This window comes from Haliotis cracherodii, unplaced genomic scaffold (genome assembly GCF_022045235.1).
Source record: "Haliotis cracherodii isolate W230 unplaced genomic scaffold, xgHalCrac1.p SCAF_22, whole genome shotgun sequence".
In the NCBI taxonomy this organism is placed as follows: domain Eukaryota; kingdom Metazoa; phylum Mollusca; class Gastropoda; order Lepetellida; family Haliotidae; genus Haliotis; species Haliotis cracherodii.
The window spans coordinates 2,264,055-2,284,180 of record NW_027266278.1 but is presented as its reverse complement, the minus strand read 5'-3'; the positions used below and the strand labels follow the sequence as shown (position 1 = coordinate 2,284,180).

The window sequence follows — 20,126 nt, the reverse complement described above, 5'->3', positions numbered from 1 at the left end:
GAAATGACAGATATAAAGTTTGTCCTTTCATGAAAATAATTTGTTTTTGTTTACACGCAGGCATTTGTATTCATGTTCTCCCAACTTCTAAATGCCTATCAAAGACTTAATTTCTGACAAAATTTTCAATTACCGAATTACCCATTACAAAAAAAATAATATTTGTGTAAGTGATAGATTTTCAATAATTGTCTATTTCTACGGCCTTTTTTAAGCAAATGCGGAAAAACTTGAGAGAATATTTTGCAGACTGTACTGCCGCCACATCGCTGGTGAACTTACGACAGTCGATTTCGTCTGTTCTGTCAGGACAATCCGCTCTGCCATCACAACGAAGACGATCATCTATACACCTCCCCCCTTCGCATCTAAACTGCCCCCGTGGGCAAGGGACGGAGGCTTTGGTAAGGGACAAGCAGACAGTGTTATCACTGGGTTAAGTGAACAGTAGTCTACACCAAAGCGAACAGCTTTGGCTGGTTTGGGCAGGTGCAAATGCCCGTGTTACATGATTAATAAAAATGATCACATTGGCATGCTTTCCAGATTAAATGAGAGGAGTCCTTTGAAAAACTTCCATGACTGTTAACTAAAATAGTATTAATCTTTATAGAATGTTTCCTACTCCTAGCCATGCTTCAATGTCATTAGTAAGAATCCTTTTCCAGAAAACTAACCAACTCATATCTTCAATCACCAAAGTCATGACACTACAACCTTTCTAAGAAAGCTTGATGCATATTGAAACATTGCAGGTAAAATAAATATAGCCCAGAAGACAAGCAATAAAATGATTATTGTGACTTTCAGACATGACTAAACACAATTTAATTTACTATCAAACAATTATATCATTATTTTGTTGACATACCAAAAATATCAATATGCATCCTTCAACAGGCTGAGAAAAGTATAACTAAAACCCTGTTCCACTGGAATCAAGTCCATAGCATCACAGACACTGCCTAAGTCCGCTTAGCTGTCCACACCCATGCAACTGATGAAGGAGAATATCCCTAATACCACAGAGCAGAGGATTCAACAACTCCACGACGACATCCCATGTGGAAATAACCCATGCAGATGGCATAAAGACTGGAGGGTAATGGTAGAGCCCTATCACCACCTGAAGCAAGGAGTCCATCCCAAGTCAGAGACACCAGAGTACCAAAGAACCATAGTACCACAGTACCACAGTACCACAAAGAAACATGCATACCTCTTGACATTCAACCCCTCCACCAAAGACAACAACCACTTAGAGATTCATGTACAAGAATATGACACTACAACAATACAAAGTTCTAGACAACTATTTCAACATAATGGAATGAGGGCTGTACAAGTTCAAACTATTGGTGTACATTTTTCCATTATTCTGAATCTGTTAAAAAATATTTTTGCACATAAAAGAACCATTTTGTAAGGGTTTTTTAATGAAGAAAATACAACACTTTCGACATGGTTTTGTTAAGTTAATATTTTATCTGTGCTCAAAGGATGAATGAATCAATGGAAAAATGGAAAACCAAAATGAATATAAAGTACACAACATTATATTCCAATAAATAATCCATGTTAAATGTTCACAAGGTATCACTTAAACTGAACATGTAAACCATTTCACATCAAAACGTTATTTACGGTAAAACATATTAGTTGTTATATAGTTCAACATTTCATCATCCAATCAGTGAAAGATTTGCGCAGTAGCAAGAAAGTTATCAACTAAAAGCAAATGAAATTTCAAGCAAAATTGTTACTCAAATTGATTTTAATTACAGTTAGAAAATAAAGAATTAAATGAGGGAGACTCATAGTTTTGTCATTTAATTGAAGGATTGGAACTTTTAGATCAGTTGAAAGAATCCAAACATATTTTTCTAAGAGAAAAGATGGGGAATATACAATTATCAGGACTTACACTTAAGGCAAAATAATTGATTGCATTATATAATATCACTTCAATCTTCAGAAAAATGACAAAATTTGACAGGAATGTGGGACGTGTCGTAAGGACAGTAGCAAGGGCATTAACAGTATATATCCAATACTTACGACAGCCAAATTCATCGTCTCCATCAGGACAGTCGCCACGACTGTCACACCTTTGTAGAATACTTATACATGATCCGTCTATACAGCGGAACTCCTCAGGGGAACAGCCTATCACAACAAGCAGAACCAAAGCATGATCAGCAACAAGCATCACTCAAACAAGCTTACAAGCTGCAACAACTTTATTACCGTATTTAGCGTAATAAGCGCCCCGCACTAATAAGCACCCACGGTGATATTTGCTAATATATTGGCTAGTGAACAATCCCAATTAGCACCCCTTCCGATTGATCAATGTACACAAGACTTATTTATTCGCGTATGATACATACGTGTGTGTTATATGCACCCTTAATATGGGCAATTAAATTCTGGAAAATATATCTGTTGTGTATAACACAGATGTTTCTTTTGTGTCATTTTAGGCTGTCAGAATAAACCACGAAATTAACGATCTTTCAACTGTTTTATTTTTTCACTTAAATTACATTCTAATAAGAGCCCCTTATTTCTAATTTTGAGATTGCGCTGGGCACCTGTTATGTCAAATACAGTAGTTGGCAAATCTCAAAGCTGCATACATTACAAATTGAAGCCTAGCTGTGCCCACATTGTCTAAAATCAAAGATGTTGTGTCCGATTTGATTGAAAACATAAAAAGTAGAAACACAATACAATGGAAGAAAAGAGAACAAATGGTTGTTAAATACAATATGCACCACCAGTCAGCTACTTGGCAAGATACGATATATACTACTGGTATTCAGACAGGGAATACGATGTAAGGCCATGTGTTATTCAAGGTCTTCTAGCTTGTGGTATGAGTCCAAGTCTATTTTAATATTGTTTGGCTCGGATGCTTTAGTGGAAAAAGCATATACTTAAAAGTTGAAAGTAAAATGTATTGGTATTCACCTGCAATAGAGAAGGATTTTGTTCAGAATTTAGGAAATTATCTTTGAAAAGTTGAGTTAGTTTTGGGTTGAGAGTTATAATTATATGTTTTTATTGTTCTAAGATAGAGCAGCACAGTAGTTCCTTGTGGTGCAAGGCATTGTTCAGAGACAGTTGGTGCAATAGACTACGAGACTGCCCCAGCATTGTTCACAGACAGTTGGTGCAATAGACTACGAGGCTGCCCCAGCATTGTTCACAGACAGTTGGTGCAATAGACTACGAGGCTGCCGAAGCAGTGTTCACAGACAGTTGGTGCCTCCTGTTTCTGCCGATATTGTGGTTGTGTTTATCTGATCCTTGTCACCTACATTTCACATTTGTCTACATGATGTTATGGTTTGCAATCTTGTCATCATATGGATGTTTATCGTTTTTATAGGGGTGTATAACACTGCTAAGTGCTTTTTTAATGAGTGTTTCATATATCGTACCGGTAATATTTGCGAAGTGGGGAACGGGTAAAACCAGACCATATGATTAACCACAAAGCGTACGCTCTTATCACTCAATCAATATTTACATTTATACAATACATACTTTCCCAAACAAAATTGTCTGGGGCATATTGACCAAAATGATGCTTATTTACCTTTACCAATTCAGTCACATCGTGTATTTATTTTGTCTATCAATTAATAAAAAGAAAGTTCATCAACATGGATCGTGGTTTATTTATAACAATGCAAAATTATTCAAAGAAATTTGCAAACTGAATAGTGATCAGATAGTGAATATTTATTGATTAGAGTCAGTAAATGATAATGAAATAGACCATAATGCGGACTTAAGCATTGGCTTTGTATAATGATTGATTTTATCATGGAGCCTATCAATAAGGGATATAATACCGTATTTTCTTGAGTATAGTGCGCACCCATGTATAATGCCCACCCCCCTCTAGCGGATTCAATATTTTGGAAAAAAAGAAATTTGAATATTATGCGCAGAAAAAAATTACACCGTACCCCTTCAGCGAAGTCCGGTAAACGAACGGGTGATGAGAAACTTTGTCAGTACAAATTCGAAATTTGAGATAAAAAATCACCAATTCCCCAAGCAAACAACCAGGTATCCACATGATAGACCGTATTGGACGTAATAAGTGCCCAGGGCGCTCTCAAAATTAGAAATACAGGCCTCTTATTAGAATATTATTTTGGTGAAGAAAAAAGAATTGAAAGATAAATTTTGTGGTTTATGGTGACAGCCTGAAATGTTTATATATGACAGATATATTTTTCCAGAATTTGATTGCCCATAATTAAGGGTGCATATAAGACAAAAGTGTGTATCATACACGAATAAATAAGTCTTGTGTACATTGATCAATTGGAAGGACGCTAATTGGGATTGTTCACTAGCCAATATATTAGCAAATATCGCCGTGGGCGCTTATTAGAGCGGGGCACTTATTACGTCGAATATGGTAATGCAAAAGTATCCAAAGTGTGATCGGAGTTTTACTTTGTGGGTTTGTGTTTCCACTGACTCATATGCTAGTTAATGTTAATTATTAAGGAACTATTAAGTAGGATTTTGTTTACAAGTACACTGTTGGATGTGACTACACACAACTCTCCACTGACTCACATACTGAAGAAATGTATGCCAGTCAACCAGTGTAAGTAGGTATTTCAAAATTACTCACCCTCATAACCTCTTTACAAGTTTTTTTATACGACAGTCTTTCCATCTCAAGGACAAATCTCAAGGACATTATACATGGTGAATGATCTAAGCTGAGTGTCTAATATCGTAAGGTCAATATTTGAACTGAATTGAAAAGAAGTACATGGAGAATAATAATTTATGACTGGCTATTTAGAAAAGCAAGACAAATATTATTTGTACTGAATCATCCAGAACCGACTTTCTCCCATCTCATCTTACAGGAATAGCCAACCGCTCCTGACTCAGCCAAACTATCTCCCACACAAATGAAATACCGACATTCTTCAACATGATTAAACTTTTCAAACATTTCCTCAGCCACAGTGAATGGTTAAGAAACATAGCTACAAATTCCTCATTTTGCTCAATTCGTTTAGTTATTAGTTAAAAACTGATGGTGTAAAGTTGAATCAAAAGAACACTGTGAACAAAAGCAGGCCATATGAATGTCTTGATATTTCTCATCACAATTTTATGTTCTGCATTGCAGCATGAGAACAATTTTTTTTGCAAAAACATATGTTTAACAGGAAAGGACTTTTAAAATATTAATCTATATACTTAGGAAGAAAACATTGGCTACATTTCAGGATATCCAGTGTTTATGCATATAACTAGTTAAAGTTGGAAACAGAATCCTTTTATATTAAAAGTGGTATACTTTTCACTTCTTGTGATAATAGACCTGTTAGCTTTAAGATTAGATTGTTTGACTTTGTCGTGAGACTCACACAGAGAGGGGTATTTAATACAGCGGGGATGTCAGGTTTGCTGAGAGAAGGAAAATCATGGAGTAATAACCTGACATGCTGGGAGCGGTCTTGCGTGACAAAATAAATATTACTAGCAGCTGTCTCGTTATCTAGCTGCATAGACATATGTATCCTGAGAATATATTGCAAAAAGCGTGAATGAATATAAAACTAGACATATCGTGACTAAACGCTGCAGATTTCGACCAGTTAGTCCAAATATTTAAGTAACATTATAATTGTTACATTGTCTATGATATATATATTTCAAGAGCGACCTTGTCAGTTAGGTGATATTGCATAGTTCTTAATATGTCAAAACAATACATTTATTCATTACACAAGATCCTACTTTTAGAGTAACCCTGTGTGTGGGCGCGGAATTAAGAGCACAAGCGCATAAGTTAGTCTGGTTAGAAGTCAACGTGTGCGAATGAAATATAGTTATCAATATTGACACACAAAAACACTCCTGAAATGTGAATATGACTTTACAAAACATACCTCCTGAAATGCCACAGCTGTCCTCGTCACTCCCGTCCGGACAGTCAATCTGATTGTCGCAAACTTGGAAGACGAGTACACATTCTCCAGATTTGCACTTAAACTGGTCATCGGCACATCCTTGAGCTGAGGAGAGAGAGGAGAAGGTGAGGACAAGACACACCACCAACACTTCCATGTCTGCTGTACCCAACACCCTGTACACAACTCCCAATCTCAACCACCCACTCAATCGCTCAGGCTGATCAGCTTGTTCTTAAGACAGTCTTAGCCCAACTGAGCCGGAGAGTGTTCACTGGGAATATCTGCTGAGTATCTCTTCCGTATTCCCTAGCATTGTTTAATCACCCCGATGATCCCTTGTGTATTGCTTCCGTATCCTCTGGCACTGTTGGAGCAGTTTATGAAGACAAATGGTTCTAGAATCCAATAGTTGACAAATTTTCATTCACGCTTTCATCCAAGAAGGGTGTGGAATTGGCACAGATTAAACATATTGATTTCTAACTGACACATCTGGTGCCATATCTTGTTAAATCGTTTGGGTTTGACGAACTAATTGTTCTCCACTCAATCCGTGATTCTGCCTGAGGTCGCGGGCTTGCAAAGACGGCACAAAACAAATTCTCTTGGAACGAAATGCTACCACAAAACTTTAAATAATCTCTGTAAATGCTACAAAAGTTAACAAAGTGTTAATTCAGCAAAACACTGTCCAACATGAAGAATAAGTCCTCGTCAGAGTGAAGCTTGTCTTCTATTAACAATGTTATTTGATAAACTAGTTGTTGTCCTTTGTGAAAACACAAGTCAATATTCACAGTTCTCGTCTTATCAACACAAATCAGCAAAAAACACCAGAACGTCCAATCGCAATCCTCCGAATCCTACCCTGGTGTCAGTGTCAGGCCTCCATCAGCGCAGCTCTTAACTTCAACTAACTCATCAACCACGCAAATTATCCCCCACAATGAGATTCCACTTTTGTAAATTGAATTTATGACATTTCTACATTTACATACTGCTCCATGTCCCTGGGCGGATACTGAGAGTGCAACACCAAGAGGAGGTAATGGGTATGTGTCCTGTCTGCCACACAACACAGCCCCGTGTCCCACTGTCCACACAATGTGACAGACCCCGCTCTGCCCTATAATCACATGTGAAAATCATCCCCAATCAAGTCATTTACTTTAAATCCATAGCCAAAAGAACTAATGTTGCCGTGGCAACCACTGTTTTTGAAGGAGGCCAAATTACTTCAATCTTAATCCGAGTACAGATTTCACAAGTTTTTCCAATTCTTGAGGAACCAAATTCAGGAAACACCTCCAACTTGCTGTCTTTGCAAACCTGTCTCTCTTCAATCAAGAGGTTCCATCAATATCAGCCAGAGGGGTTAACAAACATCCACGTCCTCGCAATAAGATCACAACGATGAAAGGTGAATCACAAGGATTCCTTAATGTTAATGTAACCTTCTCCAATGTTTTCCATATAATTGTACTGGCTTCTGTCACAACATCAGAGACGATTTCAAAGCCAAATTTGAAAACTCAACACACAAACAGACAGCGCACCTGCCGTTCAACACTCAAGACAGCGCCATTTTGTCTTGTGAAAAAACTTTCACAATCTTGCCGGTATTGTGATGAATAAATGCTCTTTCAAAACACTCCACAAATATCCCCTATCATTCTGCTGAGTTTCACTATTACAGAGGGCAATGAAGTTCTTAAAAAACATCTTTCAAAATGGCAAAGATCACTGTTCCGAAGTCCAACTCTCTACTTGCAAGGTTCTCATGATAAACCACACACCTACACACTCTAATAACTGCTGTAGAGGTGGATCGGGACATATAGGGGACGTGTCTAGCATCATTAATTCCATATTTAGTCCCTCCAGTGCTGTGACTGTATGGTGTTTATTCAAATCAAGAGATTGCATGTTAGAAAAGTGACTAGGCCAATGTATGACAGGGGTTAAACTGTCTACGAAACTCCCTGTGAGTTATAATAGCATGTTTCTCTAAAACTCTCAGTACATCTTTGCTGTAAAACACCTAAATCTGATGACACAAATAATGTTTGAGGTATAATAGCATGTTTCTCTATAACTCTCAGTACATCTTTGCTGTAAAACACCTAAATCTGATGACACAAATAATGTTTGAGGTATAATAGCATGTTTCTCTATAACTCTCAGTACATCTTTGCTGTAAAACACCTAAATCTGATGACACAAATAATGTTTGAGGTATAATAGCATGTTTCTCTATAACTCTCAGTACATCCTTGCTGTAAAACACCTAAATCTGATGACACAAAAAATGTTTGAGGTATAATAGCATGTTTCTCTCCAACTCTCAGTAAATCCTTACTGTAAAACACCTAAATCTGATGACACAAAAAATGTTTGAGGTATAATAGCATGTTTCTCTCCAACTCTCAGCACATCCTTACTGTAAAACACCTAAACCTTCACACAGACATATAATGTGCTCTGTATACTAGATAATCAAGTCTTCGTCTATTATTAATAGAATTACTCGACCATAAAGAACCACAAGGATACGTGAGATGTTATGATAATGATTTTCTTTCATCTATTTACAAATTGAAACCTATGCAGAAAACTTGCATATATATTCATTCTATTTTTGTGGCTAAAACATGTTCTTTCAAAATAAGTGTAGAGTCAGCACACTGACAGCAGGTCTCATTTATACTGACAGCAGGAAATAAGGGAACACAAGAGAACTTTGCAGGATACAGTTTACTCTAATGTCCAGCACAAATTCTGCAGTAATAGCATCTCGTGTAACCAAAACTGTTGGTCATCTTCAGGTTCTATGTGTAACATATGTGTAACATAATGGCAATAAATGATTCTAGTGTGTTCCTTTATGTGTTTCTATCAGTATATACAGAACGTTTATCACATGAAATAGCATTTCAAGGATAATAAAGAAACTTTTAGTTTTTACAGTTGCACCTTGTATATTTTTGGTTTGAAAAACTAAAATTATGAAAATATAGTAGACCATGTTTATAACGAACATGGTTATAACAAACTGATGGATATTGCAAACTGTGTTTTGGTGCCATCTGTTTGCTGTATATATGCTTATAATGAACTATGGTTATAACAAACTAAAATCAGTTGTCCCTTTGAGTCCATAATAACCGTAGTTTACCCCTTCCTTTCATATTAGTATAGGTAATCTATCATGCCATGACAGATTAACTTTCGTAATATGAAAGAATGGGGCCATCCTTCTTTTGGGTTGTATATACCACATAAATTGATCGTATCATCTTGGAGACGGAAAAACTATGCTAACATAACCATGGCGTGGGTGGATAAGTGATATGAAATGTAATACCATGTCATTGCGTAATATGGAAGTTGACATTTAAATGTAGTGAATAACAAAGACCCAACCATTCACAGATGGCTCAGTGCATAAACAGTATTTTAGATACCTCGGTAGATGCAATGGTGACCAAATATGGCAGGCCTTCCCCAATATCCTGTTCCATAATACCGTCAGTTTCCATAGATGTAAACAACTATCTGTGAGGTTGTGATTCCACCATTGCTTAGATCATGTTTCACACTGAATCAATTTTGCATGAAATTAAAATATATATTGAAAAATTGTTTAAGCCTAAAAAATATCAACCTACTTTTGACAGGCCACATTTGGGTACAGGAAAATGAAATCATGAAATCAATTAACTGAAGCTGCATCTTTAAAGAGATAAGATAAGAAAAGACTTTATAATGCCAAAGGAAGTTAATAGTTTATCAGTATATATGACTTTTCTTTCAAAAACAGACCAGCAAATATTGAATCACCTCTGCCACTTGTCATCATTATGGAAGTCCTCACCATCACAACAGACAGACAATTATATTTTTCATAGCATGATAGCCATCCAAACAACCCACCCATCCATCCATCCATCCATCTAAACAACCCATCCATCCATCCATCCAATTTACCCACCAATCCATCCAAACAACCCACCCATCCATCCACCCACCCATCCAAACAACCCATCCATCATCCATTCATCCATCCATCATCCATCCAAACAACCCATCCATCATCCATTCATCCAAACAACCCATCCATCATCCATCCATCCAAACAACCCATCCATCCATCCATCCACCCATCAAAACAACCCATCCATCCATCCATGCACCAGTCATATGTACATTAAAATAAGGTCTTGCACTTATATCTGACATCCTCAACAAAATGAAAATGATACTTCTCATGACTATCTAATGAAAGGGTGACCACCCGCAGCCTAATTGGCAGTCCTTGCAGGTTGGATTCAAGTTGTAAAATTCAAAAACATGTGTCTGCTTTCTCCAATATTGTGGGGCGGTCGGGTAGCCTAGTGGTTAAAGCGTTCGCTCGTCACTCCGAAGACCCAGGTTCGATTCCTGGCATGGGTACAATGTGTGAAGCCCATTTCTGGTGTCCCCTGCCATCATATTGGTGGAATATTGCTAAAAGCAGCGTAAAACCATACTCACTCACTCACTCACTCACTCACTCACTCACTCCAATATTGTGATGCATATCAGTCTAACAGTAACTGATAACCCTAATCATAAAACTCTTTGTTTCACATATGACATGTAGATCTGGACTGCGGAAGGACATCTGACGGCGACCTCAGGCCCTCCGTAAAACAATGCACGCCTATCCTCCATCTGTGTTTTCAAAGGCTGATTTTCGAGGAGTTTTACATGGAGATAATTCCTGATCAAGATGCAAATGAAGGATCATGACCTCCTTTCACACAGGCATGACCTTACAAGGTGTCTGTCCAGGTCGCCCTGCAATAGAGGTCATCAGAATGTTGGCTGGGACACTGGTTCACAAGGGTACCTCATCACAACTCAATGGCCGTCCCTCTGCGTGCTGAGTTTAGTTGCACAATGCATCTAGTCATGCGTACACATCGCTCAATAGCTTCCCAAATCTCTAATTGAATAAGTTTCCGTGCGAATGACAGTTTTCAAGGGGAGTATTTACTTTCAAGATTGTCCACATGTTTCCAAAGCTCTTCCTCTATCTAACTGATTTTTACGCTTTCTGGTTTTGATGTTCCTATAAGAGGATTATGACGACTTTGGTCAATACTTCAATAGGCAGGTGATATTTCTGACAGGTGCTCCTTGAACATGATCAGCCAAAGAAATACCAACCATTCTCTTCCTGATGAAAGCCTTGGCCTCACAATCTGGCATCCTTTCATGTACAGACTCATACCCTTCAAATCTTTGACCCTGCTCCACCAGGAAAAGGGTGTGATTTGTTGGCCTGTCTTTTGGAAATCTTAATTCCCATTCATTGAAAAAAGCTCATTGATACAAAAGATGTGCCTGCGTATAGGGATATGTACTTATTGCTAATGGGCTGGGTGTCACCCAGAAGGGGTTTCACAAACAGTGTTCCAAACAACAGTGTGCTGGGGTAGCCTAGTGGTTCAAGCATTTGTTTGTCATGCCGAAGACCCGGGTTTGATTCCCAACATGGGTACAATGTGTGAAGCCTATTGCCAGTGTCCCCTGATGTGACATTGCTGGAATAAAACCACACTCACTCACTCACTCACTCACTCACTCTCATGATTATGGAAATGGTCTTGCCAGTTTTATTTAGACCACTAATATTTTTTCAGTACCCGACCCCATTACTAGCCCCTAACAATATACCATATTTTCTTGTGCCACAGTAAAATCATAAACTTGACCAACACTGGCGACCAAGAGTATTAACACGCTAAATGCACAGCATGATCCACAACATTAGAAATTGAAGACGTGTTAATCGATCTCAATGAACAGGAGGGAGTCCTACTCTAAATAACAACTGATTATACCCAGCCCACTCACAGAGAAATGAGATTCACAGATTTCAAAGATGGGCCAAAAGTGTTCTTCTTTTTGGCACAGTTAAATTCCATAAGGTGTACCTGAACACCCTATGAGTGCCCAGTGTTACACTTGAAAACAAATCCATTCTTTCCCCGACTTTTTAAAAAAATATCTTAACCACATATGGTTCATCTATGAGATAACATTAAGATTTTCACATACTAGTGTGCTCTTGTTTAAGCCAGTTTTTAAATATGTTTATCACATAATAGACAGTTTTACCGATGCAAGAAACCAATCCGATAAATATGCAAATGAGGTGACCTGTAGGAACTACTGTTATTCTCCATACAACGTGTGCGACATACCCTTGCAGACAGAAAGCGCACGTTAAATCTCCAATATAAGTAAGTAAGTACCGCACATTGAACTATTGACAAAGGTCCCCAATAACTTCATACAGGGTTTTCCAAGGTGTGGGCGATTCTGTACACAAACATGGCTGCAAATCATTTGGCACTATATGATACATGGGATGGTTCACTCCAACACTGTATTCATACGCTGTTTATGAAATTACGAACAGGAGAAATTGATACTAGATATTAATAAGTGTAAGAATGATGACATATTATAAAGAGAGTATTACCCTGTGTGTTTCCGTATTGAAAATATAAAATTTTGGACAAAAAATATGTATTATGCTTATGAAAGGCTGTAATAAGACAATTGATATTCCTAACACATGATAGTTACTATATCAAAAACACTCAGCTAATAACCTCTATTTGCGCATTTAGGTCAATTCTAAATATGCAGCATTATTTCTCTGAATGCATATCACAGCGCATGGCCTCTCATAATATTGGAAGTAATTCACGATTTGTTTAATATACCGTTCCACTTTAGATAGGGATATTTCTTATCTTTCCATGAAACACAAGAATGATTCTCATATGTCAAGAGTATGTTTAAATATATACCTGACAGATCTTCTTATCCCTATCAAACGTTGAGTAGCATATTATGCTGTGTCATTGAAATTCTGACCGTTAGTCTTTGACTGCATCATTTATATACTATTCAAAAGATGTTAAGGATCACCAGATTCTTTCATACTGCTATAGTTAATCTGGTGGCCCTTAACATCTTTTGAGTAGTATAGACAACGTATTGAAATAAAATATGACCTTAAAGGACTCAGTACACAGTGTATGTCCGCAGTGAACACTAAATCATTAATGTGAGCTAGAACTGAAGTGTTTACGTTTCACATATAGAGTGGATGATAATCTAGCTCAAGGCAAACTGAACCGAATTTGACACTAGTAACTATTGCTTGTTTGTTTATTTGTTTGTTTGTTTTATGCCACACTCAGCAATATTCCAGCTATATGACGTCGGTCTGTAAATAATCAAATCTGGACCAAACAATCCAGTGATTGACACCATGAGCATCAAAGCAATTGGGATCGATGACTTGCATCAACCAAGTCAGCATAGTAACTATAGTGATGATAGACATTAAATAACAACAAATTACTCAAATGACAGAGCAAGTTTGTGGAGTCTGTTTCACTGAATGGAAAAAGGAAACCAATGCTTTCCAGGATCCATGATAGGAGCACCAGGATCCATGATAGGAGCACCAGGATCCATGATAGGAGCACCAGGATCCATGATAGGAGCACCAGGATCCATGATAGGAGCACCAGGCTACTGTCAGCACAATCCAAGGATGAACAGCTACTTCTTAAGTGGTTAAAATGATCAAGCCACTTGCATAAAATCTAATCTCTAAAGTCTCACTAGAAACAACAAATCGGGCAATGTTTTTCAATTACTCCGTTGAACAAGCATGTAACATAATTCCTTGTGGCTGATTAACAAAATATGATAACAATTTGAAAGTGCAGGGAGGTCATATGTTAAAAGCTTTTACATGGTTATGAAGTGCTGATTCGGCAGATTTTTTTCTGCATGGTTTTGATCAAATGATGCGAGTTCAGATTGCTCATGACATGCTTGCTGACTTAAGTTGAATTTTACTTGCATCAAAAATGTGTATTGATATGAATATATAGAGGACACAGACTAGGGACTATCACATACATCAACTCAGTATTAATACTTAGTAATTCATATCCAGTTCATAATTCAAGATTTGTTAATGTACAGTTTGTGCTTTATCAACTTATTTTTCATGTAATTTCTTTGCTATTTCCTTGCACTTAAAGAATACGGATTTGTATATGCATGAAGTTGAAAGAAAGAGATTTGACCTATACACATGGCCGTTGTTGCTGTGTGAACACTTGCTGTTCTTTGTATAATTTCCTCCTGTTGATTGCTAATGAATCAGATTGAAGAAATCACATCTGATTTTGATCTGATATAATTCACTCCCTCAATTTTGAAATTCAAAGATTACAGTAATTAAAATTCAAGAAAGTGCATGGGGACTGTTAGCAATATCACGGCAGGGGACACCAGAAATGGGCTTCACACATTTTACCCATGTGGGATTTGAACCCGGATCTTCAGCGTGACGAGCAAACGCTTTAACCACAAGGCTTCAACACCGCCCCCAGACAAATAATAAAGACTGACAATTGTTTTGTTTGTCATTGAGGCACTGTCTCAAAGAAAGAAATATATTCCTACACCTCATACAATTTGTGTTTTCGCTGACTAAAAGGAGTGTTTTAAGGACATGAATTAAACTTGTGCCCAAACAGTTCCCCTGCAAAGTCTTACTAACAACTTTCTGAATTTGACAGCAAGATCATTAAACAGTCACACCCTACAGTTTCCATTTTCATCATGGTATCTTGTGAAACAAAGTTGCCATAAGGAAGATGTCTTGTAAAACAAAGTTGCCATAAGGAAGATGTCTTGTAAAACAAAGTTGTCATAAGGAAGATGTCTTGTAAAACAAAGTTGCCATAAGGAAGATATCTTGTAAAACAAAGTTGCCATAAGGAAGATGTCTTGTAAAACAAAGTTGCCATAAGGAAGATATCTTGTAAAACAAAGTTGCCATAAGGAAGATGTCTTGTAAAACAAAGTTGCCATAAGGAAGATGTCTTGTAAAACAAAGTTGCCGTAAGGAAGATATCTTGTAAAACAAAGTTGCCATAAGGAAGATATCTTGCAAAACAAAGTTGCTGTAAGGAAGATATCTTGTACAACAAAGTTGCCATAAGGAAGATATCTTGTAAAATAAAGTCGCCATAAGGAAGATACTTACGACAGTTGACTTCATCCGATCCATCAGGGCAGTCGATCTGACCATCACACTTGTAGGAGCCGATGACGCACTCTCCATCGTTACAGGTGAACTGGTCTGCAGCACAGGTGCCACGGGATGTGTCTGGAGACAGTAACCAGTGCAATATAGTTTCACAAATAATCATATTTCTTACCATTTCTGGCCCCATTCCACAAAGCGATCATAGCTATGATTGTGCTGAAAGTCTATGTTAAGGTATGGGCGGTACAATTGTTCAGAGTCTATGTTTAAGGGCAAATAAAGTGAAACAGTTAATGCGATTTTGTTGCAAATATCCTTCTTTCTAGATACATTTAGTCAATTTCTGAGAGAGAAAAATTCATATTTGTAAAGAATATTTAAATGTCCAAGTGAAAGTGCTGAAACACAGGCTCTATTGTCAGCTTCCAAAACAAACCAATTTGGGGGCGTGACCTCCAGCTACCATGACAACTGTTGGCTGATATAGTTGCCACGTTTATCTGTCTTGTGATTCTTTGTCGTTTTACATATACTGTTTCTGACATGTTTGTTAATCCTACAAAAATAACAACATTGCATACATATCTGAATGTGTGAATCGACCTTTGACCGGAAACTAGTGCTTTATTACTAACATCCTGTTTGGGTAATAAAACACCACCTGCCCTTGGTCCTAAAGAACTACAGTCTGCAAAGTTACAATGCTGACTTTACTTGCCTTTTAAAGTATGGGAGTTGCAATGGTCTTAGCGCGATGACCTGTGTGTGGAACAAGGTCATGTCTCTTCTCCAGGGACAAGGGATTTCTGCAGGGTTGCCGTCATTTGATCAGAAGGAAAATTAAGAGGGGGAGGGGGGAAGGAAAAATAAACTCAATGGTTAGCTTAACTTATTAGAAATCAAAGTATAGTTTGTGCACTACTTTTAGCATTATCCCAGCAAAATCTCAGAATTTGACACTAGAATTGGAAGAAATCGGAGGAATTTCATAACAATTTGTTTGCTTTTTAGGAAGAGTCATAATGTGAATATTCTGCAGAGAAAGGATGCCCAAGCATTGCGATGTGGTGGAGATGATGTCACAGGGGCGTGCCTGTCACCACTACACATAAAGCTGCGTAGATGTCACTGAATAAACTAACACTGTGTTCCTTGTTGTTCGTCAGGTTCTCTGTGGGATATGTAATGCTTTGCTTTGAATTTTCTAGGGTCCATAACACTCAATAAGGAAATGCAAGCCTGGATGGGTTTGTGAAAAAATGCTTTCAAAGAAATACCAAAGATTGCAATGCTGTAGTCATCAGCAGAAATGGTGTGGCTTGGACACCGCGGACAATCAAACTGCAGGATTGTATCATGTCATGCTAGACTGACAAACAAGCGACAGTTTGGGAGGGTCATCTTTGACATCTCCCTCCCTGTATCTTCCCCTGTGATGACTGACCATCCACTGTGTAGGTAACCGGGACTCAAACCTGGACCTTGAGGGTTATAAGCAAGTGCACAAACCACTGGCCTACTATCTGCCTACAATGTTTCACAACAACATATTCACATCAGTGCCTATTCATGACGTGAAGATTCCGGGGTAGAATAGGTCTTTAGCAACCCATGCTTGCCGTAAAAGGCGACTATGCTTGTCTTAAAAGGCATCTAACGGGATCGGGTGGTCAGGCTCGCTGACTTGGTTGATACATGTCATCGATCCCAATTGCGTGGATCGATGCTCATGATATCAATCACTGGATTGTCTGGTCCAGACTGGATTATTTACAGACCGCCGTCATATAGCTGGAATATTGCTGAGTGCGGCGTTAAACAACAAACCAACCAACCAAAGCCTATTCACATGCCTCCACGTTCCTTATATTTAAGACTGATCGAAGCAGCAGTAAAAGGTCCTTCGTCTCTCTCCACAGAACCAGGAATTACAGAGGAATACATTGCCATGGTTATAGAAAGCCTGGCTGTACGACACCAAAATGGCATATCAGCTACATATTACACAGATATATAAGTTCACTTTCAGTAATATTGTTTCAAAATAAGAGCTCCGAAGTACAGCATGCCCAAAACATCTTACACTGACACTTGCAACAAGAATGCATATTTTTATTTTACCAAGAACACATCAAGGTCAGATGGTTCATGGTGAGAATCTTTCCTACGTTCCCCTGTTAGATCCCCTTTCTACTCTGTCTAAAGTCCTGCTCTTGAAACCAAATATCTGCTGTCATATCATTACAGAGAAAAACAACACATATTGAAAACATTCAAAACATGTGAGTTAGTAGCCATTATTCCAGCAATATCACAGCGGGGATGCCATAAATGGGGGGAATCAATCCTGGGGCCTCAGCGTTAGTTGCCTCACAAAGTACCTTGTCACGAATTTAATTTTGAATAATTTTTCCAAAACACATCTCTTAACAGGATGCATGCTAAATGTCAACACAATTTAGTTAAACATGTCTTTGTTTGTTTGGTTGGTTGTTGTTAAATGCTGCACGTAGCAATATTTCAGCTATATGACAGATGTCTGTAAATAATGGAGTCTGGACCAGACACCATGTGATTGACAACATGAGCATTGATCCACGCAATAGGGAGAGGACATGCATCAACCAAGTCAGCGAGCCTGACAACCCGATCCTGTTAGTCGCCTTTTACGATAAACAGTAGTCGCCTTTTACGGCAAGCATGGGTTGCTGAAGACCTATTCTCTACCCGGATCTTCACAGGTGAGATCTGGTACATACTGATCCTAAAAGTTAAGCAGTACCCATATTTTCAAACAATGGAAGTATTAAAATTAAAATTAAAATTAAAATTTTGAGTGAATGTTGGATTTCCTAAGAGATGTATGTGTTGAAAGTTAAATAAATTGTCTGGCTACTTCTTTCAGAGAAAAAGAAAATTAATGTTTTGAAGTACTGACTGATATTATTTAAAATGGTTGGAACCTTAATTAATTAATTAAGTAAAGTCTAGCCTGTCTCACAGTCCTTGACCCATCTTATTTTCCCTTCCGCCCAGCCCTTCCAGTAATCCTACAGCCCTAAATGAATCTCCCATATCACTCCTTTTCAGTTTGTTTGTAGTTAATTGCTTATTATCAAAATTATATACTTTAGAGATTTATTGTTAGTCTACAGTAAAACCCAACATCTACCATTTCCCCAACTCTTGATATCTGATCTTATGTTAAGATTGTACAAATCAGGACAGGTGTAAAATGGTTCTAAAATACTGGTGTCAATGACACCTCATTATTTGAGTGAGTGAGTGAGTATGGTTTTACGTTGCTTATAGCAATATTCCGGCAATATCACGGATTGGGACACCAGAAATGGGCTTCACTTTGGACCCATAAGGGGAACTGAACCTGGGTCTTCGACGTGACAAGCAAACGCATTAACCACAAGGCTACCCCAGCACCCTCCTCATCATTTGTAGGTCATGACAGGAGTTTTAAGACAGATATACAGTCTAACACAAATACTCATCATTTCTGATGCTAGAAGTCATCTCAACACTTCTATTGTCTGTCCAATTTAATCTTTCCCTGCTATTGTTCTCTTGGCAAACAATGAATTTGTTTTCTCCATATAGACAATCACCTGAGAATCGTATTAAATAATTACATCGTACAACCCATGTGCCTAATTAAATAAATACATTGTATTGTCCATGAGCCACATTGAATAAATACATTGTAATCTCTACGTGAGACTGCATCGTTAATTGTACTCATTGCCCTTTGACCTTTAGGTCAAGGGAGGCAAGGTTGACACATAAAATGCAGTGTCACGATTGGATTGTAAATTGACCAATCAGTGTCAACATGGTTGAGTTCGTATAATGGAGGCCGGCGCAACAACTGCCAGCTCTACACGGAGGGGGCCAAGTGTTGTGGCTGCAAACACAGATGTTTTAACTGAGGAGTGAGGTAGCCTAGTGGTTAAAGCGTTTGCTCATCAGAAGTTCAATTCCCCACAAGGGTTCAGGGTGTGAGGTCAGGCATTCTTGGTACCCCCAACTGTGATATAGATAGAATATTGCTAAAAGATGATGGTATTTCATACTCAATCGCAAATGGTGACTTTACATTTAATGCTGACAATATCAGTTCTGCTGTAAGGCATCAAAACTTCTCTCTTCTCTCATTTTTGTGATGAACTCAAGGAGTGTTTACATTTGTAACATTTTGTCTGTACAAGTAACTTGAAAAAAATTACTAATTTTGAAACAAACAAATTTAATTTCTGGTTTAGAAAATGTTCTCCCAAGATTGGTATTAAGTGGGAATAGTTGGGGATTGACTGTAGGAATACCACACTCCTAACAAGCAGAGGGTTGATATATGATTCCAATTCTTTTGATACTCTAAAGTTACGTCTAGTCACACAACTCACTGACTTAATGGAGATTAAGTACAAGAGTACACACATTAAGGAATTGCACACGTTGTCATGTCAGACTGATTTTTGTCAAAAAAAATGATGGGGCTTGATACATCTTACACACAGTATCAGGATATTGTTTTACAGTTCATTTCCATATTATTACCATGTCGTCCTCAGTAAGCAAAGAGTCCAAAGTACAAGCCAAGTGAACTTTCTCTGTTCAGTAAGCTCAACTCATAATTGCCCAAATATTTAGTACCAATAGACAAGTGTAAGCATCTGAACTAGAACGTTTTCAGTACATACTGCTTCATCATATTTACATGTACACATTTTTACTGATACATAGAATTTAGCCGTCTATAAAGTGACCCTCAAGTCAATAAAGCGACCCCCATTTAAAAGCCTTCAAAATCGAAGCTAATTTCCATACACCATCTTTAAAGCAACCCCCACCTATAAGGTGACAAACCGCCTGTAAAAGTCTTCAAAATCGATGCTAAATCACATACACCTTCTTAAAAGCGACCCTGCCTATAAGGTGACAAACCGCCTGTAAAAGTCTTCAAAATTGATGCTAAATCACATACACCTTCTTAAAAGCGACCCCGCCTGTAA

At 37.9% G+C, this 20,126-nt stretch overlaps 1 protein-coding gene across 18 annotated transcripts in view; it reads right to left on the bottom strand.

Annotated features, from left to right (window-relative positions):
• Positions 1–20,126, bottom strand: part of LOC139471385 (basement membrane-specific heparan sulfate proteoglycan core protein-like) — a 231,766-nt gene that overhangs the window by 122,686 nt on the left and 88,954 nt on the right. For 16 of the 18 annotated variants that reach the window (XM_071253730.1, XM_071253731.1, XM_071253735.1 and 13 more), the window contains exons 6-9: positions 15,100–15,222; positions 5,943–6,068; positions 2,059–2,166; positions 283–399 (exon numbers count right to left, since the gene is read on the bottom strand). In XM_071253730.1, coding sequence (XP_071109831.1) covers positions 283–399; positions 2,059–2,166; positions 5,943–6,068; positions 15,100–15,222 — 474 coding nt within the window. The remainder of the gene's footprint in view (positions 1–282; positions 400–2,058; positions 2,167–5,942; positions 6,069–15,099; positions 15,223–20,126) is intronic. The other 2 variants (XM_071253734.1, XM_071253740.1) reach the window with 2 other exon arrangements.